Source organism: Agelaius tricolor, unplaced genomic scaffold, assembly GCF_023055355.1.
Source record: "Agelaius tricolor isolate 1412-34295 unplaced genomic scaffold, bAgeTri1.0.p SCAF_16, whole genome shotgun sequence".
NCBI classification, from domain to species: Eukaryota; Metazoa; Chordata; class Aves; order Passeriformes; family Icteridae; genus Agelaius; species Agelaius tricolor.
Window position 1 is genome coordinate 18,419,289 of NW_027269276.1, and position 27,203 is coordinate 18,446,491.

Genomic DNA, 27,203 nt, shown 5'->3' on the forward strand with positions numbered 1-27,203 from the left:
GAGCACTCCCCGGGCTCTGAGAGGACACGGGCTCAGTGTCGGGGTGGCGCGGTCCCTCAGCCGGGGCGCTGCGGGGACACGGCGCTCTGAGCTCCCCGCGCTCCTCCTCCCTCCGCCGCCACAATGGTACTGCCGCCACCCCCGTTTCCATGGTGACGACGCGCCGCCTGCCAGCGGCAGCGCCCATTGGCTGTTGCTGCCGGCGGGGGCGGAGCGGACGGGGACGCTGCCCAATCCGCAGCCCGCCCGCAGCCGAGGCCCCGCCCCGCGGGTTGAGGCGTGGCGGGCGCTTCCGGCGGGGCGGGCGCGGGCGGAAGCGGCGGCGATGGCGTCGGGCGGCAGCCGCGGGTCCCGCTCGCCCTCCCCGGCCGAGCGCCGCCCGCCGCCCTTCCCCGAGCACCGCGGGCTGGGCGCCCCCGACAGCGACTCGGAGGGCGAGGACATCTTCACCGGCAGCGTGAGTGCGGCCGCGGGCGGCGCACCGCCCCGGGGGCGCTGCGGGGCCGGGCCCGTTGCGAGGAGTTGCCCGGGGCATCTTCCGGGCTTGGTGAAAATTGTGCGGAACAGCCCCAAATCCTCCGAGTAAAGCGGGAGGGCGATGCCTCTGGTGTCGTGTCGCCTCAGGGGGAGCCCGGGCGGGGCTCGCAGCGCTGCCGTGGCTGCGGGACCGAGGGAAGGTTTGTGCTCGGCCGCTCCCGTGTGCCCGGGCTCTTCCCTCTCCCATCCTGCACAACTCCTGCCCAGGGAGGGATGGGTGGAGCGCGGAGCAGCCTGCTCTGGTGGAAGGTGTTGTACCCATGGGTACAACATGGCTGGGACGAGGTGGGCTTCAAGGTCCCTCAGGGGCAGCCACAGCTCAGCCTCTTCACTGTGAGGCTTCCCTGGGGGAAAAGGCTCCATCTGCCTCCCCCAGCATCATCAACTCTGATCCCCTCCACATCCACAGGGTGCTGCCATGGTGCCTTCAGTCTGAGATTGAGGGTGGTGAGGTGACAGGGGGCATCCAGTGTCCCCTGCTCACCAGGGCTCCGTGCTGGGCTGCAGGAGGGTTTTGGAGCCTTTGGTGGTACTGGTTCAGCAAACTAGGAGCTGCTGCACAAATCTGTGCTGAAGGTGGAGGTGTGAAGGGGGTCAGCAGCTTTCCTTCTCTCCAGCAGTCTCCTGTGCAGCAAATCCAGGTTGCTGAAGGCTCCTGCTGGCATTGACTCCTGCTGGCATTTCCCACGTTTGCTCAGGCAGGGACCAGCAGGCAGGAAAGCACCAAACTGACTGGTGCTTTCCCAAGCTGAATTTCCCCAGTCAGCCACTGGTCCTTGGGATCAGCATCTTCATGGAGCAAGGATCTCAGCTAGAGAGGCCACAGAAGCCCTTCCTGGAGGCTGCAGTGCTCTGGGGGTGATTCCCTGAGCTCTGGGAACCTCTGCCCACCTCACCCAGGCTTTTTCCAGCCTGCCAGATCCAGCTGGAGGCACAGGAGGAGTTGGTGTCTGTGGCAGGAAGTTCTCCAGGAATGTTCTGCAGTTTTCCTGCCTAGGGAGGCCTTGAGCAGGAGATTGTGGCCATGACCAAATGAACCTGCTGGGAATGGCCTGGCCAAGCTTCTCCTGCCACTGCCACAAAGCCAGAGCTGTGTCTGCCCTGCTCTGGGGCAGCTCCTGCCTGCTGCCTGTGAGCTGTGCTTGTGCTTTGCAGCAGGGAAAAAGGGAGATTTGGGGCAATGTGGATAGACTGTGACCTTGTGAGGGTGGAACTCACACTGCTCTGGGCAAAGCAGCAGCTGGGTTTGTTTGGAGACCTGGGAAAGTCCAGCCCTGGGCCTTGCAAGAGGAAGGTGCTGGTACCTCTGGCAGGCACCAGGTCATGGAGATGGTCTGGAACTTCCCAGGAGCTTCCTTTGGTGAGGAACTGGAGGATGCAGGAGGTGGCTGGATGGTCTGTGGCCCACCAAGAGGGGTGAGCACAGAGTGCCGTGGGATTTCATGGGAATCACACGTTCCTGTGCTGGGAGGGGAGGCTGCTGAGCCCCAGCAGCTTATCAGGTGTTTGTGGAAGCCACTGCTGTAACTAGCACAGGGCTGTTCTTGTGACCTGGTGCCTTTGCTTGTCTGTGCCCTTGAACGTTAGGAAAACACTTTGTGGGGAGCAGGGGAGGCAGATCTGCCTGGCTGCTGTGTTCAGGAGGCTCAGCAGCACCTGGGAACCAGCAGGGCAGAGTTTGGGTCAGACCTGAGCAGAAGCAGAGCTGGACCTCACCTGTCTGTTGGCAGAGGTTGGATCCCTGTGTGAGCACAGCCCTTTCTAGCGCTGCCTCCAAGGATCAGCTCTTCCCCAGGAGTTGTGTTTCCCTGTGGTGAGGGTCAGGCTGGCACAGGGGGATGTTGGGGGAGGCTGAATCCACCCCAGACGTGGCTAGTGTCCTGTATGGGCTGATCTCAGCAGGCCACAGCTCCTCTGCAGCAGCAGATGGAGAAGTAGGAGCGGGGCGTGGTGCTTTCACGTCTGAGGAACTAAAGGAACTGAGGAACTAAATTTAAGGCAAACTGGGAAGCAGTTGCAGTAGAAAACCACTTTGTCCATGCATAGTGGGCTTCTTTATGAGCCTGAATATTTCCTGGGGGAGCAGAGGAGCTGTGTGAGCCCTTTCCTCATAGGGCACCACTGGCACCAGTCCTCTTGTTGGCTTGGACACCAGTCTGAAGGAGCCTGGGGGATGTTGGGCATGGAGGTCTCTGCTCCCAATCTCCATCACTAACACACATAGCTCCTGCCTTTAACTGCTGTGATCCAAGCTGGGAGCAATCCCTCCTCTAGGAAAACATCTTAAAATACAGGAGCTCTTGCCATCAAGTGAGTGTTTTGGTGGCTGTTTTGTTTTTACCACCTTAAAGAGAATCTGCCTCAGCACAGCTTCACTCCTGCAGGAGCAACGTGATCCCATGGCACTGCCTTGCTGGAGAGAGTGCCAAGGAGCTGCTGCTTTGGAGCCTCTATTAGAGACTCCATTTACTGCCCATCAAAGACCTGTTGTGTTCTCTGCTGGGACCTACAGAGCAGTGCTTGCTGTCCCCTTCTTCCTTGGGATATCTGCCTGCCTGCAAAATGAGGGATGGTGTGGGATGCAGGCATCTGTAACAGGAATGCTGGAGCAACTCTCTCTTCTGGTGGGGAGGACTGGTTGGCATAAAAGCTCTCAGGTGGGCTGTTCCCTTGTCCCCAAGCCTGCTCCCAGCTGCCAGGATGGTCCTTTCTGGGTGGAAAGTGGCTCCAGAGTTTGTTGTGACACTTTGGTGTGCTCTCCTTAAAAGTGGCAGAAGGGGGGGACGCTGAAGGGCACGGGGTGGTGGACAAGGAGGGTGGCATATTTGCTCCTCCATCCCTCAGTGTAGTGACCTGTCTTTGACCTTTTAATCCTCCCACAGAGCAACTCCCCGGCCCTGAAAGAGGAACCTCCTCTCCCTGTGAGCAGCTCCTCCAAAGAGAACGGAGTTCATGTGGAGCAGGATGACCAGGACCTGTTTGCAGGTGAGTCTGGGTGTGCTGGGCCTCTCTCAGCCCCAGGCCTGGAGTGATAGTCCTGAAATACCCATAACCAAAAGCAGATCATAAGTCCTTATCTCAAACACATATTTGAGTTTGCTCTGGTGTTGTGTTCAGGAAGGTTGGAGCAGCCCCTGCCAGGTCTCTAGGATAATCTGCCACAGGAGAAACTGTTTGGGAGCTGAAGAGGATTAAAATGAGATTTTTGTTGCCTTAAGCCCTGAGGGGGTGAGTGTCTCCTCAGAGTTAAAGGGTTTTCCTTCTCCACCTTCTCCTGGCTCCAAGCCAGTGGAAGAAGCACCTCTAGTAGGGACCTGGCTGTTCCCAAGGAATAGGAAACACAAACCCCCTCAGCAGGGGAAAATGGGGAGAGTCAGACATTCCCCAGCCCTGGCATGCTGGGCTGAGAGTCAGTTGTGGATAATTCTGCTAAGAGGTGGAAATTTTTACATCTTCCAGGTGGAGAGGTGGCCTGGGAAGGAGCTTTCCTCCCAGGTACAATCTGCTTTGGCTTTAGCTGCTCCAGGGTGCAGCTCCCCAAGCAAGGAGGTGATCAGTGAGAGGTGATGCCTGGCTCCTTCTGGAATAAGAACTTCCTTGGGTTGACATGGTGCTCTCCAGCAGGAGTGATCAAATGCTCCTACTGCAGTGACAATGCTTTGTTGGGCTCTTCCCAGTGCTTACAGGGGTTCCTCCCCATGGATTTCTTTGCTCATTAAGGCTGTTGTTACTTCCTGGATCCCACAAATGAGAGAATATTGCAATTGCCTTTCCAGAAACCCTGAGAGAGAGGCTGATCCTTGCAAACTTCTTTTGACAGATGCCACTGTGGAGCTGTCCCTTGACAACACTCAGAACAACCAGAAGAAGGAGGTGGCCAAACCCTCCAGTCCTTTGCCCTCGTTAGATGTAGCAGCAAGTTCTTCTAGAAACCTTTCAAAGAGCTATGAGGAGGTGAGAATTCCAAACTGTCTTTGGCAGGAACCTCTCTGTTTTCTCAGTTGTAAACGTGAATCTAAAATTATGTAATTAACATGTAATTGCCTTATTGAATGCCCTGATTTGTGTCTCAGGCCATCAGAGTGGGGCTGGTACCACTGCAGTGGGGCTCAGCTCAGCCTGGTGGCATTCCTGCTCTTGTGGAGGTCCAGATTCCTTCCAGAGCTGTCACAGGGGTGGATCTGGTCCTGAGGGTCCCAGCTGTGAATGGGAGCTCTGCAGTTTCTTCTTGGGGCAGAGCAGTTTGTGCATCAGTCTGGGCAGAGAGTGGGGTAGGAACAACAAACCCAGTTTGGGATCCTTGCCTGGACACAACAAGGAGGAGCTGGAAGGGATTATAGGACAGACCTGGCCAGACTGCAGGGGACAAGCTCACCATGATGGGGTGGGTTAAACCCTGGTTTCCTGTTTTGACTTGCTGTCCCTCTGTGCTTTCTCCAAACAGCTGGAGGAGGAGGAGCAGGAGGACAAATTTGACCTGACTGTGGGAGTGAGTGACCCAGAGAAAGTTGGTGAGTTACAATTCTGCATGGGGAAAGGGCTGGGGGAGCCAGGCTGGGCCCTGCAGCTCCTGCCCCTGGGCTCTCTCTAAGTACAAACCTGAGCCTTGAATAACATTTCCAAGGCTTCCTCTGGCATCTTAAAGAAATGATGCTGCACAAAGCCCAGGATGAGAATGAGCCAGGCAGAGGCAGGTTCTGAAAAGCCCAGAGCCAGGTTTTTGGGATTCTTGGTGCCTGGCACTGTGGTGACCAACTTGGCATGACCTCCAGGCAGCACTGCCCTGTGTGGAGCTGCCATGGGGTAAGCAAAATTCCCTTAACCTGAAACTGAGTGCATTGTTCCATGCTCTGGCACATTCCCTGGAAGCTGGGCTTGCCAGGGAAACAACTCTGGCTTCAAAATGAGAAGCAAGAGGGTTTCTGTCTATTGAAAGAGGGGTCAGAGAGTCACGAGCAGCCATGTGGAAGTTCCTGGAGTGCAGAAAACCCAAGGGGACATCAGATCCCAGGCAGCAGAGCAGCCCCACGAGTGTTCCCACTGCATGGCTTGTGATCCCTGGAGCTGGGAGGTGTAAATCAGATGTATCTTAAGGGTAGCACTGGAGCTCAGAGGAGATGCCCTTCAGATGAACTGCCAGGTGAACAAGGGGATTTCTGTGTGAGCTGGAGCAAACTGCCTGTGGTGTTCCAGGATCCAGCCCCATCCAGGCTGACTTGCATCCCGTGAATGGACTGTTTCATGTGCCCCACAGCCCCTGAATTGTTGGGGTGTGAGCAGATGTGTGGAGCCAGCCCAGAGGTTGCTGGCCCAACAAGTGCCCAATTGTCAGTGCTGGCTCCCATAGGAAGTGTGGGGAGGCAGAAGCAGGTTGGGAAGTGGCTGCTGGGCAGGAGTCCAGGGCCATGCAGCAGGATGCTGCCTCTGGGTTTGCAGGAAGATCCAGAGCTCCATCAGACCCAAAATCAGGATCACTGAGGCAGGAAAAGGTCAGGAGCCTTGTGCTTTGTGTTCAGGGAATAGTGGAAAGTGCTGATGCTGTGATCCCAACACCTCCTTTCTGTTTTCCTTAGGGGATGGCATGAATGCCTACGTAGCCTACAAAGTGTCAACACAGGTATGTCTAACCCCTCCGTGTCTGAGTTTCCATTATTTTTCCATGCTTAAAGGCAGCTGGACTGTGTGTCCTCAGCCAAGCCAGCAGTGACCTAAATAAACAGGAGGCCTGAAAGCCTTGTTCTGTGGATTCAGGAGTTATAATCCACAAAGGATGAGCCCAGCAGAGGAATAGGGTTGGAATCTGTTTGAAAGGAGACTGGCTTTATTTGCACAGCCAGTTCCCTCTTTGCAGCCTTGGCTGAGAGGGATGCTCAGCACTGGAGGGAGCAGCAGGAATGACATCCATTGGGAGAGTCCCTGAGCCCGGGGCTGCTGCTGAAGGTTCTGTGCCAGTGGCAGCATCAGATTGAGCTGACCTAGCTCAGCATTCTCTGCAGAGCTGCTGCTGTAGTTGCATTCACATCAGCACCTATTCCCCTCAGTTTCCATGAGAAATGCAGCTGCTGGAATGCTTTGGAGTCTGGCTCTGGGCTCTGGAAAGTTGCTGCAGCTGCCTGCACCATGGCTGCTGGACTACAGGCAACCTGTGGTCTGAAGAAGAGACAAGAGGCTTTGTTATCCTTAATTCCTGCTCTGCAAACTCAGTCCAAAGCACTGGTGGGCCCTGTAGTCTTTAGGTGGCCTGAGGGGTGTGTCCCTGTTCCTGTGTGGAGCAGGGATGATGGGATTAGCCAGTGGGCAGGGCTTACTAAGCAGCCCACAGCTGTTTGTTATTTAATGCCATTAATTCTGCTGCTGGCTCCAGGGAGAACCCAGTTGGGAGAGAAACAATGGAAAACCTGGGAGAGAAAGAATGGAAACCCTTTGGAATGGGCCAAAACTTGCTCTGCTCACTGCTCACATCTTGCAGAGCTGGTGCTGTCCCACTTCACCCCAGAGGTGCCAGCAGGGCCAGGCTTTCCTGGGGGAGTGTGACCCAAGTGCCATGTGTTCCCCAGACCAGCATGCCCATGTTCAGGAGCAAGCAGTTCTCAGTGAAAAGGAGGTTCAGTGACTTCCTGGGGCTCTATGAGAAGCTGTCAGAGAAGCACGCCCAGAACGGCTTCATCGTCCCTCCGCCGCCTGAGAAGAGCCTCATCGGTGAGTCAGGAGCTGCACTGCACCAGGGCTGCCACTCCACAGCTCCCTGAGCCCTTCTGCTGGAGCTCTGTGCCCAAGGACTGGCCTGCAGCAGTCTCAGAGCTGACAGGGAAATTAATCTGGGTTCCGTGGCACAGACAAAGCTCTGGCTCCATACTTGGAGCTCTGGACTTAAATCCTTGATGGAGTTCACAGGTGCCTCCCCACCTGCTTGGTGAAGAGTAAAACCTCCATGATGTCACTGAATTGCTGTTCACTTGAGTTCAGCCCATTGCTTTGCCTCTTTCCTGCGTGCCAGTTCCTTGGGTACGAGCAGATTTCAAATTTCCAAAGTCTCATTCCTGTTGTAAGATTCCTCTCCTCCACTGTCACCCTGGTAGTCTGTAATAAACCACTTTACCTTGTAATAAACCACTTTACCTTGTGTGTAGAGTTTGGAGCAGCTCATTAATCACATCTTCCCTCTGTGCTAGGCATGACCAAAGTGAAAGTTGGGAAAGAAGATTCCTCCTCTGCAGAGTTCCTAGAAAAACGTCGGGCTGCTCTAGAGAGGTATGACCCCATCAGCTGTCCCTGGACTGAGAGAGGGACCTCAGAGAGGACCTCTGCTCTTCATGGTGGCACCATCAAATTCCCCAGGAAGACAGGAGAACTGCTGGGTGAATTAGAACAGTTGTTGGCTGATTTCCAGCCCCCCAACTGCTGTTCTGGAGTAAATACCAAGCTGTGATGGACAGATTTAAAATCAAAAGCTGGATTTGCTACAGCCAGAGTAACTCCTGGAGTTGTTCCTCCCACAGGTACCTACGGAGGGTGGTCAGCCATCCAACCATGCTGCAGGACCCGGACGTCAGGGAGTTCTTGGAGAAGGAGGAGGTCAGAAGGGTGGAGTGAGGAATCCTTGGAAGTGCTGAAGGAAATGGTCCTTGAGCAGTTAATGAGGCAGGATGCCCCCAAGGCTCAGTGGGAAGTGGCAGAGCCATGTAAGAGTGGGAGCTGCTGCTGGCACCAGGTGCCCACCAAAGCTGCTGCACCATCCCCTCAGCTGGGAGAAAACAAACAAAAGGGCAGGGAGAGATCACTCAGCAGGTGCCTCATGGGCAAAACAGGATCATGGAATGGCTTGGGCTGGAAGGGACTTTTAAAAGCCCAGCTCATTCCACCCCCTGCCATGGGCAGGAGCACCTGCTGCTATCCCAGGTTGCTCCAAGCCTCATCCACTGGCCTTGGACACTTCCAGAGGTGGGGGAGCCACAGCTGCTCTGGGAAACCTGTGCCAGGGCCTCATCACCCTCACAGGGAAGAATTTCTTCACAATATCCCATCTGTCCCTGCCCTCTGGTAGTGGAAACTCATTTCCTCTTGTCCTGTCACTCCAGGCCTTGTTCAGAGTCCCTCTCCAGCTCTCCTGGAGCTCCTTTAGACACTCAGTGGGGCTCTGGGCTCTCCCTGGAGCCTTCTCCTCTCCAGGTGAACACCCCCAGCTCTCTCAGCCTGGCTCCATCTCCTATGGCAAAGCAAACTTTTCCATTCCTTTCCAGCTCCCGAGAGCAGTAGGAACCCAGACCTTGAGTGGAGCAGGAATAATGAAGATGTTCAACAAAGCCACGGATGCAGTCAGTAAAATGACCATCAAGATGAACGAATCGGACATGGTGAGTGTTGGGGCACCCTTGGGCATCCCTGTCCTCACTCCAGAGCTGGGTGCTCTTCCCAGCTCCAGCTCTGGGTGCAGGGAAAGCCCCCCCTGTGGGGATCAGCTCTGCATTTACCCATTGCAGTGGTTTGAGGAGAAGCTGCAGGAGGTGGAGTGCGAGGACCAGCGGCTGCGGAAGCTGCACGCGGTGGTGGAGACGCTGGTGAACCACCGCAAAGGTGACAGAGGGACACCTGGGCTGGGCCTGGAGAGGGTCACCAGGGGTCCCAGGGACACTTCCAAGGAGATGGGACAGTGCTGTAAAGGACTCTCTGTCCTTTCCTCCTGGGAGACCAGAAATGGTCACCCTAGTTCTCGTGTGCAGCTCTACAAGCTCGGGATGGCAGTGTGCAAGGGAACCGGGGTCCTGTGGGATCACACAATTCCAGGATGGCTTGGGGGCTAAAGGAACCTTAAAGTCCATCTTGTTCCACCCCCTGCTATGGGTAGGGACACCTTCCACTGTCCCAGCCTGCTCCAAGCCCTGTCCAGCCTGGCCTTGGGCACTTCCAGGGATGGGGCAGCCACAGCTGCTCTGGGCAACCTGTGCCAGGGCCTCAGTTCCCTCACAGGGAAGAATTTTTCCCCAATATCCCATCTATCCCTGCGCTCTGGCAGTGGGAAGCCATTTCCCTTTGTCCTGTCCCTCCATTCCTTGTCTCCAGTCCCTTTCCTGCTCTCCTGGGGCCCTGTTAGGCCCTGGCAGGGCTCTGAGGTCTGCCTGGAGCCTTCTCTTCTGCAGGCTGATCAACCCTAATTCCCTCAGCCTGTCCTCATGGGCCTGAATGCTGCTGTAGCAAACCTGAGCAGAGCTGACCTCTGGGAGTGGGGATGTTTTCCTTCCTCTGCATTTTTCACTGACTTCTGCAAAGCTGTGCCTGTCCTCTCGCTCAGCTGCTTCCCTTTTCCTTCTCTTTCCTGCTTCCCTTTTCCTCATGGCTGGAAGCTGCTGGCTCTGACTGAGGCAGTGCTGGCCCTTCCAGCTGGTATCCCCTGGAGCTGTGGGAAGGCAGCTCCAAGGGCTGAACCCTCTGCTGGGGAGCTCCTGGTGCAGCCAGGCCCTTCTCCTGACCCTCATCCCGTTCCCCAGAGCTGGCATTGAACACAGCCCAGTTTGCCAAGAGCCTGGCCATGCTGGGGAGCTCAGAGGACAACACAGCCCTGTCCCGGGCCCTGTCCCAGCTGGCTGAGGTGGAGGAGAAGATTGAGCAGCTGCACCATGAACAGGCCAACAATGACTTCTTCCTCCTGGCCGAGCTCCTGGGGGACTACATCCGCCTGCTCTCGGTTGTGAAGGTAAGGATTCCTTTACTCCTGCTCCTCGTACCCATTGTAGGCTTAGGGATGCCAGGAGATCTTCAAACTCAAGCACAGGGCAGAGCAGAGGGAAACCTGGCTGGCTGGGCAGGTGTGCCCTGGTTAGGTTGGAAGATGCTGTAGGTGAGGCCTGGCTGTGCTGCTGTTCTCCAGAGGGGATGTGGAGCAAGTTCATGGCTTGTGGGTGACCCAGCCCTTCCAGAGGTGAAGGCTGAAGCTGGGAGCTGGTGACCTGTGATACAGGGGGTGAAAACTGACCTGCCAAGTGCCTGCTCTGGCAGAGCCTGAATGCTGAGTGCTCCTGAACTTGGGCATCAAATCCACACAGCCCACCTGGTGCACTGGGAAGAAGCAATCCCATGGGACTAGCAAGTCCAGCAGGCTGCCCCCTTCCTGCCCCAAAGGCCAGACCACCATATCCTTGGTCCATTGGTCCATACAGGAGCTATGGATGCTCCAGGGCAGGACCCAGTCTGTATTCTGGCTCAGCTTTGGTCCAGGACCTCCAGTGTCCCCTTGTCAGGAGAGCTGTGCCCCTCCTTCCCTCCAGGGAGCCTTTGACCAGCGCATGAGGACCTGGCAGCGGTGGCAGGATGCCCAGACCATGCTCCAGAAGAAGAGGGAGATGGAGGCCAGGCTGCTGTGGGCAAACAAACCTGACAAGCTGCAGCAGGCCAAGGATGAGATCTCGGAGGTAGGGAACGGAGCGTGGGGTCTCTGCTCTGCTCCTGCCCTCCCTGCTCCAGTGCAGACAGAACCTCCTGGGCTGGGGAAGGACCCTCCTGGGCTGGGGGGCACCTCCTGAGCAGGAGGGAGAGGTGTCTGTGGCCAGGTTACACCAAGGGCCAAGCCAGCCTTGAGTGAGGCTGCAGGAGGGGCTGCTGGTGCTCCTGCCTCCTGTGACCTCCATGCCAAGGTGGTGCCAAGGGCCGAGCTCTGCTCCAGCAGCACCTCTCACATGCACAGTGGTGGCTCCAGAGCCCCATGGAGAGGGGGCAGGAGCTCTTTCTGCTGTGCCCAAGGTGCCCTTGCTGTCTCTGCAGTGGGAGTCCCGGGTGACGCAGTACGAGAGGGACTTTGAGCGCATTTCTGCCGTCATCCGCAAGGAGGTGATCCGCTTTGAGGTACGTGGGGGCAGCCCTTGGCACTGACCCGGGCTCCTGCCCCTCCTCCTGGCACAGCAGCATCCCTGAATCCCAACGTGTGTGAGCTGGGGTCTTGCTGAGGGGGCTTCCCCACAGGGAATCTTAAAATGAAGCTGGGTGGGCCAAGATCCTCTGTGGCCCATGTGCTGCTCTCCTCACGGGGCCCCAGGAGGAACAGGAAAATCCTGCTGGTTTCTCCTTCCCCCTCCCAGACTCTGGAGGGTTTTAGTGGTTGCTCCAGCCTCATGCCCATCTCTTGCAGAAAGAGAAATCTAAGGACTTCAGAAACCACGTCACGAAATACCTTGAGACGTTATTGAACTCTCAGCAGCAGGTGAGTGCTCCCTGATGTGGTTTTATGTCCAAATTCAGGCCGTGCTTGTGAATCTCTCAAGCCTGCCCCCCTGCACTGCAGCTCCATTCTTAAGGTTCCTGACTCTCTCCCTCTCCTCCCTGCAGCTGGTGAAGTACTGGGAAGCGTTCCTGCCTGAAGCCAAGGCCATTTCTTAATTGGACTGAGCAAACAAACCTGAATTTTGCCTTTTTTTTTTTTTTTTTTATATACACTATACCTCCTCCTCTTTTCCACGTGAGCGACCCCTCGTTCCACATGCTGGAGCTGGTAGAGGTGTCACCCCCAGAAGAACAGCTTGTGAGCCAGTAACTCTTCTAACTGTATATTTTTCATTTAGCAACATATATTTTCTTACTGAAGAGAAACTAGTTTCCTGCTTCCAGACCAGACCCGCAGCCAAGGGGTTAATGAGATCTGGCAAATATCTATTTTTCAGGCTGGGTTTTAAGGCTCTAATGAATTATCTTACTCCTGCAGTGCCATTAAAGTTCTGTAATAAAACTTCTATCAGGGCAAACAGGCTCTGGGTGTTTGGGGTGGGATGGGGAGGGGTAAGGGTGCATCCCTGGAGGCCGAGGGTGGCAGCAGAGCCTCCCCCGTGTTGTGACGGGACAGAGGTGACCTTGGACGCTGCTCTGGCCACCTGTCCCCGCTCTTGATTAGGCTTTGGCTCTCTGCCTTTCCTCCGCTGGGAGCCGTTTTTAGGATCTGAGCTCAGCGGGGCTCTCCAGCGATCCCACTTTGTGGCATTCCCAGGAATCCACAATGGAGCTCTCAGGGCTGTGCTGCTCCTACCCCCCCCCCCCCCTTACCCGGGTTTGCTCCTTCCCCCCCCGTCCCAGCCTCGCGTGTGTGCTTTTATCAAAACCGATACCCGTTCAAAAAGCGAAAAGGCAGCTCGGGCTGACTTCCCTCTTTCCTTTCCCCTTATCCCTGGAACCCGGCTCCCTGCGGCGCCTCCGCGGCTCCGTTCCTGTGCTGCCCTGGGCCCGCCGCATCCCCCCGGGCTGCCCGGGGGCCGTGACCCCGCCGTGTGCGCTCGGGGCGGTCCCTGCGCGGCCCCGGCCCCGCTCCGGGCCCCGCTCGGGGCCGGTCCCGCCGTGCCCCGGGCCATGATCGCCGTGTCCATCCCCGCGGCGGAGCCCCCGGCGGCGGCAGCGCGCAGCCCCGAGCGGGCGCACACGGTGAGGGACGGGGCGAGCGGGGCTCGGGGCCCTGCCGGGGCTGGGGCTCGGCTGTGCCCGCAGGGAACGCGGCTGAGGGTGGGTGAGGGTGGGTGAGGGCGTCTCCTCCTGCCCCGGGAGCTGGGGGTCGCCGCTCATCCCCAGGTGTCCCCCGCCCCTCCCGGGAGTGCGGGTCCCTGCCTTTCCCCTTTCTCCCTGCTCCGGGGGGTCCCTCCCTCGCACTGGAGGTCCCCGAGTTCCCACGGGGTGTCACCCTCTGCTCCCGGGCGGATTTGTCGCTCTCTGCCCCAGGAGTCTTCCACGTGCCCTGGGAATGGAGGTCGCTGCATGTCCCTGGGGCCTCCCTGCCGGTGGCGGACACAGAACCCCTGCCTTTGAAAGGGGGTGTCTGTCCCTGCTCTGGGGGTGCCCTCTGCTCCTGGAGGTGTCTCTGTCTCTGCTCTGTGGGTGTGGGACCCTGCGTTCCGCTGTCCCCGCTGGCTGCGGGGTTTGCGGGTTTCTGCCTCTGCCCAGGGCTCTCTCCCTGCCCGGCGGTGCTTCCACCCTAAGCCAGGGGCTGGAGGGCTCTCCTGTCCCATCTCCCCCGTGTCCTGTTCGTCCCTGAGCGCTACCCTCTGCCCCTGGGGTCGGGGTGTCCCTGTAGGCTTGGAGGACCCCAGACACCCCGGGGCGTGTCCCCGGCAGCCACAACGGGACCCCTGACCCGGGGGGTCCGGGCGGGGATCCCCACAGGGGCCTCTGCTGATGGGGACCCTTTGCCCTTGAAGGAGGGGATGGGGGAAGTGGGCAAGGTGAGATTATTTTGGCCTGGGGAGGACCACGGGGCTGGAGGTCTCAGCCTGTCCCTGCAGGGTCCCAGCCGGGGGCAGCACAGACCCTTCACCTTTGAAAGGGGAGAGGTCCCTGTAGCCCCCATGGCTGGGGGTTCCCTTCTTTCCCCGGGATGCCCCCCCTGCTCTGGGACTGGAGGTCCCCTCGTTCCCCCAGGCCACCCTGAAGTCTCCCAGCCTCAAGAGGTGGAGTCCTCAAGTGCCCCTGGGTGGTGCCCACCTGCCCCAGGGGTCTCTGCCTGCCCTGGGGCCCTGCCGGGGGCACCTTCTGCCCCCTGCACCTTCTGGAAGTCAGGAATGTGTCTGTCTGTCCCGCAGCTTCCCTCTCGCCCCGGGGTGCAGGGTCCTGCCTTGGCCCCAGGGGTCCCCACATCCCAGGGGTGCCTCCACTTGCCCCAGGGCTTGGAGGCTCTTCCTGCCCACCCCAGGGTCCTGTTCTGGGGATCTTGTTGCTCCCACGGTGTCCCCTCCTGCCCAGGGAGGGTATCTCCATGTGAGTCAGGGACTGAGGGACCCAGGTGTAACTGGGGAACCCCACTTGGCCCAGGGGCTGTTCCTTTACCCTGGGGATCCCCTCTGACCCCAGAGGGTTCTGGGGTCCCTGTCTATCCCTGGATACTCCCACCTGCCCTAGGGATGTGTATCCCACATCTGCCTTGGGGCTGGGATGTCCCCAAGCTCCTGCCCTGGTGTCCCCAAGTGCCCAGGTGTGTCTGTCCCTGCCTGCATCCCGAGGATCCCTGCTGGGGTGAGAGGGAGGGACAGGCAGTGATCCTGTACCCCTGGGAGGGGTGGGGAAGGGGCATCACTGGTCAGGGTGTCTCCTTGGTTCCCAGGGGTCCTTGTCATGTCCCTGTGCACCCAGGATGGGGCTGTGTCCTTCCCCCAGGAGTGCAGGATCCAAGTGCCCTAAGGGGTCCCTGCCAGACACTCCAGGCTGTTGGTGTTGGGGTCCCTGTCTGTCTGTCTGTCTCTGGGTGCCCCCTCTGCCCTGGGTGTGAGGGTACCTGCTTGCCCTGCGTTGTGGAGGGTGTGGGGCTCTTAATGTGCCCACTGGGGTGTCCCCACATGCTCCAAGAGCTCGGGGGGTTCCCAGGGGTCCCAACTGTGCAGTGAGTGAGGAGGCAGGGGGAGAGAGGGGCAGGTGGGATCATTACCCTGAGGAGGACAGGTCCCCAGCTGTCCTCATGGATCCCTTTCTGGGAAGGGGGACACAAAGCTCTTGAAGGGGAGGGGATGGGGTCCCTGGCCCAGGAGGTGCTGGGCAGAGGCCCCCACAGGGTTCCTTTCTGAGATGGGTCTGAGGTGGGTCCTCTGCCCTTCTACCTTGGCCTGGGGGGTCCCTGTGGGATGGAGATGCCTGTCTGTTCTCAGGGGCCCACCCTTGAAAGAAGGGGCTGGCCCTGGCCTGTGGGATCCCCACTGGCCCTGGGGACTGGAGCTGGGGGAGTGGAGCTTTCCCCCTTGGCATGGGGGAAAGAAGGGGTTCTCTGCCTTCCCTAGGAGGGTGGAGATCCATGACTATCCCTAGGTAGGGAACCTTACCTGCCTTGGGGAAAAAAGGGTTGTCTCCCTCTGTCCCATTGGTTTGATGTCCCCACCTGTCCCTTCCTGGTGTCCCTGCACACCCCAAGGTGTTGGGGGTCCCTGCCAGCCCCAGGGTCTCTGCCTGGCAGGGTTTGGTGGGGGTTGGGCTGTCACACCTTGCTGTGCTCCCCTTGGGAGGGGAGAATTGTGTTCCATCTGCTTGTGGGGGTCCTGCCTGGTCCCATGGTGCCCCCATTGGCTGTGGGGGTGTTGGGGGTCTGCCCTGGAGGTTGGGGGTCTCTGCCTGTCCTAGAGAAGTAGGGGTGGAGTGTCCCACATGCTCTCCACAGGTGTGTGAGTTAGGGGCCCCTGCCTCCTCTGGGAGGCTGATGAGTGTGATGAGCATGATGAAGATGGTGAGGGTGATAAGGATGGTGAGGGTGCTGAGGCTTCGGCTGGTGAGAATGGTGAGGATGATGAGAAAGGTGAAGATGATAAGGCTGGAGCTGATGAAGATAATGAGGTATAGTGAGGGTGATGAAGATGGTGAGAACAACGGGGATGGTGAGGGTGCTGAGAGTGCTGAAGATGATGAGGCTGGAGCTGATGAGGATGGTGAGGGTGATGAAGACAGAACAACATGCATGGTGAGGCTCGGGCTGATGAGGAGGATGAGGATGATGAGGGATGGTGAAGGTGATGAAGACAGTGAGAACAATGAACATGGTGAGGCTGGGGCTGACGAGGATGATGAGGGATGGTGAGAACAGTGATGATGGTGATGCTGGGGCTGATGAGGATGGTGAGGATGGTGAGGGTGATGAAGACAGTGAGAACAATGAACATGGTGAAGCTGGGGCTGACGAGGATGATGAGGGATGGTGAGAACAGTGATGATGGTGAGGCTGGGGCTGACAAGGATCATTCTGTCTGTCCCCCTGCAGCTGTTCCGGGTGGAGGTGCTGTGCAATGGCCGGCGGCACACGGTGACCAAGCGCTACAGCGAGTTCCAGGCGCTGCACAAGCGGGTGAGAGCCCCCGGCTCTGCAGGAGGGGACGTGGGAGGCCTGGCCTCACCCTCTCCAGCCTGCCCTGATCCCCCCACACCTTCCTCAGATCAAGAAGACCTGCAAGGTGCCCGACTTCCCCCCACGCCACGTCCCCAACTGGATGCCCAAAGCGCTGGAGCAGCGCCGGCAGGCCCTGGAGGTTTACCTGCAGGTGAGGCATGTACAGCAGGTTCAGGCTGGGTTTTAGGGGTGAAGAACACACGGTGGTGGGTTAGGGAGGGGGTTATTGGGGTGCTGACCCCCCTGGAGCATTGCAGGGTGTGCTGTACCACAACAAGGAGCTGCCCCAGGACATCCTGGACTTCCTGAAGGTGCCGCGGTGCCAGCAGAGCCCCAAGGCCAGCAGCCCCCCGTGAGTAGATGAGTTCTGCTGGCACCAGGGTTATCCCACACGGCCCTGCCCCATGTTAGGCACTCCTAACGAGTACCTGGGGTTGGGGATGGTGGTGACAGGCTGAGGACTGGTGTCCCCTCTCCCACAGCAGCACCAGAGTCCTGCCCCCCCAGCGCCCCATTGTCGGCTTCTGCTTGGATCCCTACATGCGGCCACGCGGCCCTGGTAAGGAGTAGGGCTGTGGAGCAGGGCTCCAAAACCTCCAGGAGGCTCCTCTGGGCCCTACAAAGGTGCTTCTCCTTTAACGGGGCCCAGGAGGGAGCCAGCTGTTTCAGCACCCCCGTTTCCCTGCAGAGCTGCTCCCCAACACCGTCCTCAGCGGGGTCCTGCAGGGCCTCTACCTCCCCCTGAGCCGTGTCCCAGCCTGGCAGCATCCCCAGCCTCTGGAATGATGAGTTCCACCCAGCACCCAGGGATGCAGTGCTGAGAGAAAGGATCCTTGAGGTGAAACTCACTCCCCTGCTGGGAGAAGGCAAAGGGATGTTGGGAACCGCTCTGCCACCACCATGCAAAGTGCCTTTGTTGGCAGAGCAGGAGCTCTGCCTTCCCCCCTGCTGTTGTGGGCTTGCAGTATGAGCCTTTGGATGCTGAATGGTGCTGGAAAACCTCTCTGCATCCAGGCTTTGGTGCAATAAATCTCCTGGATTTGACTGACTGGCAAAGTGCTGTGCTGTGGAATTCTCCAAAGCAAACGCAGGGCCAACTGTGGCACTGCTCCCAGCTGGATGAGATGATAAAAAAGGAAGGTTGGAAGGGGGGCTGGAAGGTTGAAGGGTGTATCTGGCTGAGGGGTGCAGTGATCTGCACCCCTCCAAAGGCAGGAGAGAGGCAGCTGTTTAAAAAACACATTGGTCACATTTATTGGTGCATGTGCTTCTTACAAAAGTGATGGAAGAGCAGCCTGTGCCCTGTCCCACTGGCTGGAGGCAGCAGGGAGAGGGGCTGGCACTGGGACACAGCAGGACCTGGTGGCCCCAGGGCAGGGGAAGCACAGCAGCCCCGTCCCACAGCCCCTCACAGCCTGGCAGGGCCTGGTCCCGTCACTCCTTGGCAATGGCAAAGGGCTTCTCCACCTCAATGGTGCCACAGTCAACGATGGTGACGTCCTTGAGGGGCTTGTCCCGGCTGTCAGTCTTTGTGCTCTCCACCTTCCTCACCACGTCCTGGTGGAGCACAGTGTGACAGTGGGATGTTGGGCTGGCCCAGCTCGGCCAAGCCCTTCCCAGAGCACCGACCCCTCTCCCTCTCCCTGCCTCACCATTCCCTCCAGCACTTTGCCGAACACCACGTGCTTCCCGTCCAGCCACGGCGTCTTCACGGTGGTGATGAAGAACTGGGAGCCGTTGGTGTCCTTGCCAGCGTTGGCCATGCTCACCCAGCCTGGCCCATAATGCTTCAGCTTGAAGTTCTCGTCAGGGAAACGGTCCCCGTAGATGCTTTTTCCTAAAGGGGGGGACAAAAAGGCCACAGTGGTCTCATGGAATATGTCAGGTAGGGGTGATGGTGGTGGCAGCTCCAAAACGAGGTGGGTGGGGAATGAGCAATTCCAGAGCAGGGACTAGCACTGATGCCACAGGGATGCATGAGCCATGGGCTGCTGCAGGGAGCTGGACACCCCAGGGGCTGGGCAGGGGTGTCATGCCAAGGCAGCGGGGCAGGAGGCTCCCAGTTACCCCAGCACTCAGTTCTGCTCTGAGACCATGTCTTTGTGAGCTCCACGCCCACGTGATTCCACCAAGCTCCAGCTCTACACTGGTGCACAGCCCTGCAGTGGTTGGAATTTTAGCTGCTGCCTCTCTCCAAGACAGTGGCTTGGATCCACCAGGTTACCTCCAGTGCCATCACCACGGGTGAAGTCTCCTCCCTGGATCATGAAGTCCTTGATCACACGGTGGAACTTGCTGCCCTTGAAGCCAAATCCTTTCTGGGGGTGTGGAGGAAGAACACGGAGTGAGGCGAAGGGACAGACCAGAGCTCCGTGGCCCCAGCGCTGCCCCAGGGCACCGAGCAGGACGCGAGCAGGGGCAGGTGAGGCCCAGGGTGCCACGGGCCCCTCACCTCTCCGGTGGCCAAGGCCATGAAGTTCTCCACAGTTTTGGGCACTGTCTTGCCGAAGAGCCCAATGACGACACGGCCTACATCCTCCTCACCGATCCGCAGGTCGAAAAACACCTTGGGGGGGCGGAGGAAGGTTAGGGGGATCAGGGGAACCAGACTCACCTTGCTGGGCCAACCCACCCCCAACAGTCCAACTCACCAACTCCAACCAGGCCCAAACCCTCACAAGGTGAGGTTGGTTGGTGCCCCACAGCCCGGGCTGCATCCCCCCAGCAGTCTCACCACTCACCCCAGCTGGAGCCCCCAGCCCAGGCCTTCAGCCCAGTTCCCCCCTCAGCTTCCCCAGAGCTGGGCCGAGCTGTCCCCAGGCCGCCTCCCCCTTTCAGGTGCCCCCAACCGCCCCGCACTGGACCCTCCCTCCCTCACGGTCTCACCCCACCCTCCCCATCCGGCCCCTCAATCCCAGGCCCATCCAGGGCCCCTCACCCCAAGTTCTCCATCTCCAGATCTCCCCCGCCCCATCCGGGCTCCCACCCCCCGGAGTCTTTCCCAATCGCCCCGCCTCGGCCCCCCCCGACCTTGGCGGTGACCTTGGGTCCCTTCTTGCGCTCGTCGGCGCGGGAGGCCGCGGGCAGCAGGAGCAGGAGGGCCGCGCCCAGCGCCGCCGCCGCCACCAGCACCTTCATCCTGCGCCGCTCGCAGCCCGGCCACAGCGCCCGCCGCGCCGCCGGCATCCGGCCACGCCCGCCGCGCACCCCCTCCCGCACCGCTTCTTGGTACCGCCCGCACTGCTCGCCCGCCCGCTCCGCCCGCCTGGGCGCGACCAACAGGGTCCCACAGGGGGGGTAGAGTAGCCCCTTCCGGCCGGGCGGAGCGCGGGAGTATGCCACGTTGCCCCTCGCTGGGCGACCGCGGCGCTGTCAATCATGAGCGGAACGCCACGATGATTGGGCACTAAGGGGGAGGAGGCGGGAGAGGGGCGGGACCGAGGGTGGCGGTGGCCAATGGGCACGGGCGGAGGGCGGGGCTGAGGAGGGCCGGGGGCGCTGTTCCGGCGTGTCCTCGCTGTGTCCCGCTCTGTCCCCGCTTTGTCCTCGGGCCCGGTGTGTCCCCAGTAGCAGCAGCCGCGGCCCCCGGCGAGCTGAATGGCTGCGGTCAATGGCTGAGCGGGTGCGTTGCAGAGATGCCACCCGAGAGCCAAAGCACCTCTGGGAGCAGCTGGTGCTGTACCCGCTCAGAGACACCTGAACCAAAGTGTTCCCACACTTGGAATCTGCTCCACACTCTGATCTCTCGTGTGACATTTTCCCCCCTAATTCCCAGCCTTAAATGTATTATCTTTAGCATGATCTTTCATTTCTTGCTTCCAAAAGTTTGTCTGGGGACACGTGCACTCGGTGAAGGAGATGAACCTCAAAGGTTCCCTCCCTGACTCTTGGAACCCACATCTCCACCTTTGAGGTTTATCTTTGTGGGGACTGATAGTGCCCCAGACCTGATGAAAACCTAATTCCCACATGTTCAACTAAGTGCAGGATTTGCATTCACAGACCAGTTTGGGTTCGAAGGGACCTTTACAAGTCTAACCCCTGCCATGGGCAGTGACACCTTCAGTGATGGTGCTAAGCTGAACACAGGCATCTGCAACACCACTGTGGGCTTCCAGCCCGGCCTCTCAATGGTATTTAAGAGGAATTAGGGCTTCTCTCACTCCTTCCTTCAGTTTTTATCCCACAGCCTTGCCAAGGGGGCAGGTCCCAGTACCCCTCTCCCTGTGGTCCCTTCTGCCTCAGGACAAGGCATCCTGCATTCCAGGATGGCTGAAGTGGCAATGTGTGTGCCCAGGAGAAGGGACATCAGTACCACCATGCCTTGGCCGAGCTCCATAGGGCTGAACCACCCATGGCTGTAAAGCACAAAGTGTTGAGAAGGTCCCACAAGGTCCCACCCCATGCATTGCCCTCTCCAAAGGGAAGAGAGGGTCACACAAGCGCCCAGCAGAGCCAAAGGAAGACAAAACACAAGTGCCATGGTCAGGCTGAGGTAATAAATACTTCTATTCATGGAGAACAATGCAGCAGTGCAATGTTTTATTGAAAAAAAAAAAATCGTCTCACTTGATACCTCAGAAGACTGCATCGCAACGTTGGAGGGCCGAGAGCCGCGTCAGAGGCACCTGCACCAGGAGCCCCCAGGAGCCCTCCCCTGCCTGGGGCCTCCTGGCTGCCAACTGCTCCCGCCAAGGAGAGGAGGGATTGCCCAGGTTAATGCCCTACATCCTACCACAGCATGGCTGGCTCAGTCTGGCTGCTCTCCTTGTCACCTCCGAGCTCCCTGGGGACAACGGTTCCCTCAAGCACAGGACTTGCTGGTAACTTGCTTTATATTCTTTTTTTTTTAATTTTTTTTTTTTTTTTGTTAAAAAGCCACCCCACATCTTTGCCCTTTTTTTTGAAGAGTCCAACGTACGATTATAGTGCAAGAGGGCTTGGTACAAGTGAGCATTACCAGCATGCCGTGGGGGGACAGTCCTCCCCTACAAACACATCATTGTAGGATTAAAAGAACACCGTATCTCTGGAGAGAAGCTGTAGTGGGTCACTATGAAACAGCTTTCAAACCAACCCACTTAAAAACAAGGTCAGGAAAGTTTCTAAACGATCAAATACATTCACTTAAAAAAAAAACCAAAAACCAAAAAACCCCCAAAAAAACAACAAAACAAAAGAAACCAAAAACATTTAGGAACAAAACCTGTTGAGATGGCCCCCTTCCCCCCCGCCCTCCCTCACCCTGCAAACACTTACATATGCTGCAACTACAAGCTGCTCCTTGAGTGGAGGCAGCGAGGAATGACCAAACACGGCAGGAGATGCAGAAGGAATCGAGTTCTGGTGACAGGCACTTAGTGGGGCTTGGGAGGGCAGCAACGGAAGTGTCTCAGGGCCAGCTCTGTGGGCAGTGGGCAGGGCGGCTCCCCAGGGAGCACCCCTGCCCCTGGACACCCTCCCAAGATGCCAAACCATGGTTTCCTACAGCAGACAGAGGAATGCCTGTGCCACAGACGCAGCTTCTGGGAACCACTGGCAGCGGAGGAGTTTGGAGGGAGAAAGGTGGAATGTGCCCATGGCCGTGTCCTCCCTGTGGCAGGAGGGGACAGGGCGGCACACCTGGCACGTGCCTGTGGGAGGTGAGTGGTGCCCTTCCTGCCCTGTTCCCACCCCAGCCCACGGCCTGGCTGGAGGAAAGCGCTTTGCTGAGGGGAAGGAAGGAGGTGCATGTGTGAACTGAGGGCTCTGCGCCTCCGTCGCGCTCTCTGGGATAAGGCATGGAGAGAACGCAGCCGAGAATGGAGAAGAGATTGCCCTGCTGGGATCCTGGCCAGGAGAGAGGCTTTTCCACCCTGGCATCACACCAGTGTCTGCCTGACTCAGGAATGCATGAGGAGCAAGCCCAGAGCTTGCTGCCCAGGCTGATCTCGTGCCCTCTAAGCCTGCTCCTACCCAGCCAGGCAAACTGAACCTCCTGGCAATGCTGCTCTGTGAACTCCAAGCTACACAGCTTAGCATAAATCCAATAAACAAGAATGAGATCTAGTCTCTCCCTTTCCTCCCTTCATGCTCTCCGTGATTTTTGGGTAAGCCAGGCCCAAGTTTATGACAACTGAACTATCCCAGTCTGATCTAGTGTCACACATGGAAAGACAAAGTCCAACAAATTACTTATAACCTTCCCAAAGCTGCTCTAGTTCTCCCACAGCCCTGCCATCTCTCCAGTAACCCCTGACAGCCTCATCTCCAATTTGGGAAACACTGCAGTTGGATGCATGATTTCAGTGTTTTTCTGGGTGTGCAAAGCACCCCAAGCCCTTTCCTTGCTATTGGTTTGGCTCAAAGTGGTGCAGGAGAAGCGTGGCTGCAGCAGGGGTGGGATGCTCACAGAGAGGATGTGAAGGAGATTCCAGTCAAACCTATCTGACCACCGGGAGATGGGATCAGTGTTAAGGCATGAAGTATCCTCTCCCCTGCTGGGGATGCTTTCCTCCCACTAATATGTTCTTGCAGAAGGTTCCCAACCAGCCCAAGGAGGGATTTGGGAAGGCTGCCTGGCTACCCACACCCAGAAACGCCCACGCTTCAGGAAATGGCTGTTTCCCAGGAGCCTCAATCCTGATCTATCTCTTAGACCAGCACAAATTTCTCTGGCTTGGCAAAGGCCACGCTGCTCCCTCCGGCCCATGCCGGGCATCAGCCTCGCCTCCCCCGGCCACCTGGGTCAGGCACGGTGTAGGAAACCATGGAAAGGACATTCACTGGCAGCTAGGAAGGGTGATTGGAAATTCAAGTATGCTTTCCTCAGCGCGCGGCCCAAGGTGGGCGTCAGGAGCCCCAGACTGGCACGAGGGTTGTGGACATCCCCACTCAACCAAGGGCATTTCCGTGCACCCCACCATCCTCCCCGCTGGATGTCTGCCTGCGCTGGCGTGGCCACGCAGAGATCCACAGATACAATGTGCATCTGTAAATGCTAAAAATAATAAAAAGTGCAACGACGTCAGCTTCTTTAAAACAATCCACACTGCTCTGTTACTGTCACAGGAGGGAGGTGTCAAGGGAGCCGGAAAAAAAACCCTAACTGGAACAGTAGATTGCAAATTTCTCACAGCTTGCACATTACAGTGTAACTGTTCCCAAGGAGCCACAGAGAGAACCTGTCTCTTCCTGCTGCAGCAGTCAGGCCCTTCTCCTAGCAACTCTCCTGCCTGCCCCGCATCCTCCTGCCCTCTCCACAGCCAATCGAGCCTATGGAATTTCTTCACTTAATTAAGGAGGGAGGAGGACAGAGGAGCAGAGTGCAGGGGAGGGAGGGGAGGAAAGTGAGCAGGAACTAAGCACAGTCCTCAGGTTTGCGTCAACGATGCCTTCACCGTAAACAATGGGAAGGAGGGTCAGCCAGCCAGCCCCCCTCCCAGGGCGACCAAGACCTGAGCCAGCCACAGTCCTGGTCCCAAAAGGAGCTTCAGGCTTGGAGTGAATGAGGGAGACCATTCAGCAGATCCACCCCAGAGTGGTTTGTTTTGGAACGTTTTCTTCTCTTTTTGGTTTAAAATGTCACTTGGGTTTTTTTTTTTTTTTTTCTGTTTTCATTTTTCTCTCTTCCTCCTATGCCTCCTCCTCCTCCCTCCTAAAGAGAAGCTCCTTCCAGTAAGACAGGGCAGGAGCTGCAGGCGTGGTGGTTCCTGCAAGGCCCAGGAGGCACCGGTCACTTGTGACGCTGAGCCGTCTTCTTCCGTTTCCTCTTAAAGAAGCAGCAGCACCTGAGGCACAAAGGACAAGGAGGGAGAGTCAGCCCCACGCCTGGCAGCCTGTGAGGTCCCCACAATGTCCCCATATGTCCCTGCCATCCCCCCACTTGTCCTCATGCAACAGCATCTCTGCCTGCCCGGCCTGGGCCCCACCGGGATGGGGCCAGGTGCTGGTGGGTGGATGACACCACCAGCCTGGACTGGGAGACCAGGCACAGCCAGCTGGGGTGTCTCACTGCCAGGCCCCAGAGTGCCAGCCAGGCTTCTCCCTCCCAGCTGGGCTTCTCCCTCCCAGGCTCCACTGGAACGCAAGGAACCATCTGGGAAAGCAGTAAAACAGGGACCCAGGTGCTGCACTCCCTCTGGCCCACCCCAGAGGAACTGGACTGGGAAGGTGAGCTCTGGCTGCTTTTCCCAGCCACAAGACACACGGTTTTCACTACTGTTCACTAACAAAACAAGTTCCAAGGAGACCTCGGCTCAGGGACCAGGTTTCTTTACTGAACCTTTCACGATAACCAGAGCTTCCACCTTGGATCAATCACTCAGTGCTGGGATGCAGAACCCCTGCTTCTTCCCCCATCCGATGTGAGGGTGGTGCACAGGATTAGGGGAAGCAAGAAGGATGGAGAGTGGAGGCTGAGGTGGGGAGAGGAACGCCCAACACAGCTGAACTGTGAGGAGCGGTGGGTTCCCTGCGGGATACACTGGGAGCAGTCATCCAGAGCTTAAACTCCTTCTGGCTTCCTGCAGAATTCCTTGGTGGTGAACATGTATCTACCCTGAGCCCACTGTCAGGAATGCTCTGCACATCTGTGAGAGTCCTCCCAAGCTATGTGTCTTTCTCCATCTGCTGGGACAGCTGTCCCTGGAGAAGCCTGGGTGATGCTGGAAGACTGCTCTTTCAGGCTGCTGGAAGGGATGCTTGGATAAACAACCAGAGTAGACCACCGAGTCTTAGAAGATTCTGAGTTGGAAGAGACCCACAAGGATCACTGAGTCCAACTCCTGGCTGGACAGCCCCAAGAATCCAACCATGTGCCTGAGTGTGTCGTTCAAATGCTCCCTGAGCTCTGGCAGGCAAACATGAGGGTGCAAAGACTGTTTTTTTCTACAACCATCTGTTGAAGGCTAAAAACATTCCAAACCACTCTAACATCTTCTCCAAACTATTTTTCATTGGGTCCTTCATGGAGTGTCAGCTTTACACCCCTGTCCTCTCAGAGCTGGAGGAACTCTCACCCAGATACTTGTCCCTGGGTGCACAAGCTTCACTCTGGGGTGCAAAAGCAATGTGTGAGCACAACCTGCCATGGGCTGAGCCTGCCAGCACAGAACAACTGCTTGGGAGAACAAACAACTCTCCCTGTGACACGGAGAGCTCCCACAGCCCCTCAAGAGGAGGGACTGCTCCCAGTGCATGGACTGATGTCCATGATTTGTCTCTAGGCTCCTGAAAAGGCCCAGTTTGGGAGGAGAAATGCAAAGCCCTTGTCCTTGCAGGGCAAGTGATGCCTCCACTGCTGCCCACCCACCCTGAGGTGTTTGTCTGCCACCTCAGCACCCCCATCCCAGGCTGGAACCCCCACCCCAGGACTGCTCTGGCATTTTGTTGTCCCTGGCCATCTGCCACCATCTCCTGCTTTAGCCTGTTGCAGTATTTGTCCCACAGTAGCCACCTTCCTTCATGGCTTGTGCGATGGTGGGTAAGGGGGACGTCACAGGGAGAGGATGGAGGATGCATGAGTGATGGTTTGGCATGCAGCGGGTAAGGGAAGAAGGGGCTGAGCAGCACTCGACTCCTTGGGCACTGAACAAAGGGAGCTGACTGACTTCTGGCTGGTTTTCCTTGTGACTGTCTTTTTAGGCTCTTACTCCGAGGTCCAGGGAAGGGTTCAGGAAAGGAAGTCCTGGCAGTTCAGACAGGCAGAGGCAAAACACCAAAATAAAAGGATAAGGCAGGCTGACAATTACAGAACGTGATCTCTCTGCATGCAGATGATGCCCAAGAGAACAGCCCCAGACTACGACATACAGAGAAGCCAGAGATGCCAGAGGTATTGGAGGCGATGCCTATGGAGAGCAGGGCAGAGTCAGTCTCCCATCCAACAAGGACATTCCTCGCCACACACGGCCTTGGCCCCCTCACTCTGTGGCAATTTCCACCCATCAGCCCATCCTGGAACCTACAAACTCATCTGAGTGTCTGCATGGCCCTTCACTTACTGGGTATGTGGCTTCCCCAGGGGCTCCTCCTGGGACAACCTAAGATTGGAACACTATAGCTTCAAAGGTCTGATAAAACCCCAAGCTGGGCTTGGACCAGTGCTAATCCCAACCTTCCCACCCCTTCTTTCCTGGAGAAGCCCATTCACCTGCACCTTAGCTGGCTGGAAAGGAGCCACCTTCCACCAGTCCTCTCTCAGTAGGGGCTCTGTCACTAATGAGGACTCCCTGGCCTTGTCCTTCCATCCTCTCTGGCCTGTGCTTCTCCAAGAGGAGACTTTCCAAGGCACTGACTGGCCCCTCTCCTCAACACTCAGTGCAGGGTTTTCCCTTTGTAACCGTCTGTGTGAGGAATTCCTGCAAGAGGCTCAGCCAGCCTCGGCCTGACTCTGCCCAACTCCATCAGGCATCATCTGCTCACAGACGTAAACGTTTGGGGGAGATGGAAAGCCAAATAGGAAAGGATTCAAATCTGATTTTTCATCCATCCATTCAGAGATCAGCCAAATCCCTCAGCCTAGTGTGGCCGGTCAGACACAGCCCATGCCCTCCCCAATATTGCAAATGGTCCTAAAATCAAAACGGCTCTGGGTTGGCTTTGACTTTGTGCCTTTTTAGCGTTTGGTGGGTTTGGTTTTGCCAACCCCAGTCTAGTCTGGTCCGCTCCCCCTTGCATGTGGACTGGAGAGAGGGACTCACCACAAGTTGAGCATTTTCAGGCAGCTACAGAGAGTATAGAGAAAAAACACAGAAAGGAAGAAAGAGCGATTAGTTCACAGAGGTGGGATGGAAGCGAGTCACTGCAGCCATGCAAACATGCAGTGCAGAGCGGCAGACACACAGCAGGCCTGCCCGCCGCC

At 57.7% G+C, this 27,203-nt stretch overlaps 4 protein-coding genes across 11 annotated transcripts in view; 2 read left to right on the forward strand and 2 right to left on the reverse strand.

Moving 5' to 3' along the window:
- Positions 1-281: 281 nt before the first annotated feature.
- Positions 282-12,266, forward strand: SNX1 (sorting nexin 1). Its single transcript, XM_071441972.1, has 15 exons — positions 282-457; positions 3,420-3,522; positions 4,358-4,491; positions 4,982-5,048; positions 6,111-6,154; positions 7,095-7,236; positions 7,710-7,788; positions 8,037-8,112; positions 8,778-8,891; positions 9,018-9,111; positions 10,023-10,228; positions 10,800-10,943; positions 11,293-11,373; positions 11,657-11,728; positions 11,854-12,266. Exons 1-15 carry the CDS (start codon positions 326-328, stop codon positions 11,902-11,904), a joined length of 1,539 nt encoding a protein of 512 aa, XP_071298073.1. The 5' UTR covers positions 282-325; the 3' UTR covers positions 11,905-12,266.
- A 209-nt stretch (positions 12,267-12,475) lies between these two features.
- SNX22 (sorting nexin 22) lies at positions 12,476-17,416 on the forward strand. Of its 6 annotated transcripts, none has more exons than XM_071441978.1 (6): positions 12,476-12,933; positions 16,235-16,318; positions 16,407-16,511; positions 16,618-16,712; positions 16,814-16,919; positions 17,030-17,416. In XM_071441978.1, the coding sequence occupies exons 1-6, from the start codon at positions 12,862-12,864 to the stop codon at positions 17,144-17,146; spliced, it is 579 nt and encodes a 192-aa protein (XP_071298079.1). In that variant the 5' UTR covers positions 12,476-12,861; the 3' UTR covers positions 17,147-17,416. The 6 variants fall into 6 exon arrangements, with proteins under 6 accessions (XP_071298079.1, XP_071298078.1, XP_071298077.1 ...); XM_071441977.1 differs by having other exon boundaries at positions 12,489-12,933; positions 16,846-16,919; XM_071441976.1 differs by having other exon boundaries at positions 12,605-12,933; positions 16,843-16,919.
- Positions 17,417-17,589: 173 nt separating this feature from the next.
- PPIB (peptidylprolyl isomerase B) lies at positions 17,590-19,616 on the reverse strand. Of its 2 annotated transcripts, none has more exons than XM_071441974.1 (5): positions 19,391-19,616; positions 18,813-18,926; positions 18,585-18,678; positions 18,013-18,197; positions 17,590-17,917 (listed from the first exon to the last, which is right to left on the reverse strand). In XM_071441974.1, the coding sequence occupies exons 1-5, from the start codon at positions 19,544-19,546 to the stop codon at positions 17,795-17,797; spliced, it is 672 nt and encodes a 223-aa protein (XP_071298075.1). In that variant the 5' UTR covers positions 19,547-19,616; the 3' UTR covers positions 17,590-17,794. The 2 variants fall into 2 exon arrangements, with proteins under 2 accessions (XP_071298075.1, XP_071298076.1); XM_071441975.1 differs by lacking the exon at positions 19,391-19,616 and adding an exon at positions 19,299-19,357.
- Positions 19,617-20,885: 1,269 nt separating this feature from the next.
- Positions 20,886-27,203, reverse strand: part of CSNK1G1 (casein kinase 1 gamma 1) — a 101,407-nt gene continuing 95,089 nt past the window's right edge. Inside the window, exons 14-15 of one of the 2 annotated variants that reach the window (XM_071441982.1) lie at positions 27,043-27,066; positions 20,886-24,129 (exon numbers count right to left, since the gene is read on the reverse strand). In XM_071441982.1, the coding sequence (XP_071298083.1) occupies positions 24,075-24,129; positions 27,043-27,066 (79 nt within the window). In that variant the 3' untranslated portion in view covers positions 20,886-24,074. The remainder of the gene's footprint in view (positions 24,130-27,042; positions 27,067-27,203) is intronic. The other variant, XM_071441984.1, reaches the window with a different exon arrangement.

Excerpts from the sequence above, each read along its gene's own strand:
- PPIB (XM_071441974.1), bottom strand. The coding sequence starts at position 19,546 with ATGCCGGCGGCGCGGCGGGCGCTGTGGCCGGGCTGCGAGCGGCGCAGG. Across the intron at positions 18,927-19,390 it reads GACCCAAGGTCACCGCCAAG|GTGTTTTTCGACCTGCGGAT; the intron begins GTCGGGGGGGGC and ends CGCCCCCCCAAG. Across the intron at positions 18,679-18,812 it reads TGGCCTTGGCCACCGGAGAG|AAAGGATTTGGCTTCAAGGG; the intron begins GTGAGGGGCCCG and ends CCACACCCCCAG.
- SNX22 (XM_071441976.1), top strand. The coding sequence starts at position 12,862 with ATGATCGCCGTGTCCATCCCCGCGGCGGAGCCCCCGGCGGCGGCAGCG. Across the intron at positions 12,934-16,234 it reads GCCCCGAGCGGGCGCACACG|CTGTTCCGGGTGGAGGTGCT; the intron begins GTGAGGGACGGG and ends GTCCCCCTGCAG. Across the intron at positions 16,319-16,406 it reads TCCAGGCGCTGCACAAGCGG|ATCAAGAAGACCTGCAAGGT; the intron begins GTGAGAGCCCCC and ends CACCTTCCTCAG.
- SNX1 (XM_071441972.1), top strand. The coding sequence starts at position 326 with ATGGCGTCGGGCGGCAGCCGCGGGTCCCGCTCGCCCTCCCCGGCCGAG. Across the intron at positions 3,523-4,357 it reads TGACCAGGACCTGTTTGCAG|ATGCCACTGTGGAGCTGTCC; the intron begins GTGAGTCTGGGT and ends TTCTTTTGACAG. Across the intron at positions 11,374-11,656 it reads AGGAGGTGATCCGCTTTGAG|AAAGAGAAATCTAAGGACTT; the intron begins GTACGTGGGGGC and ends CATCTCTTGCAG.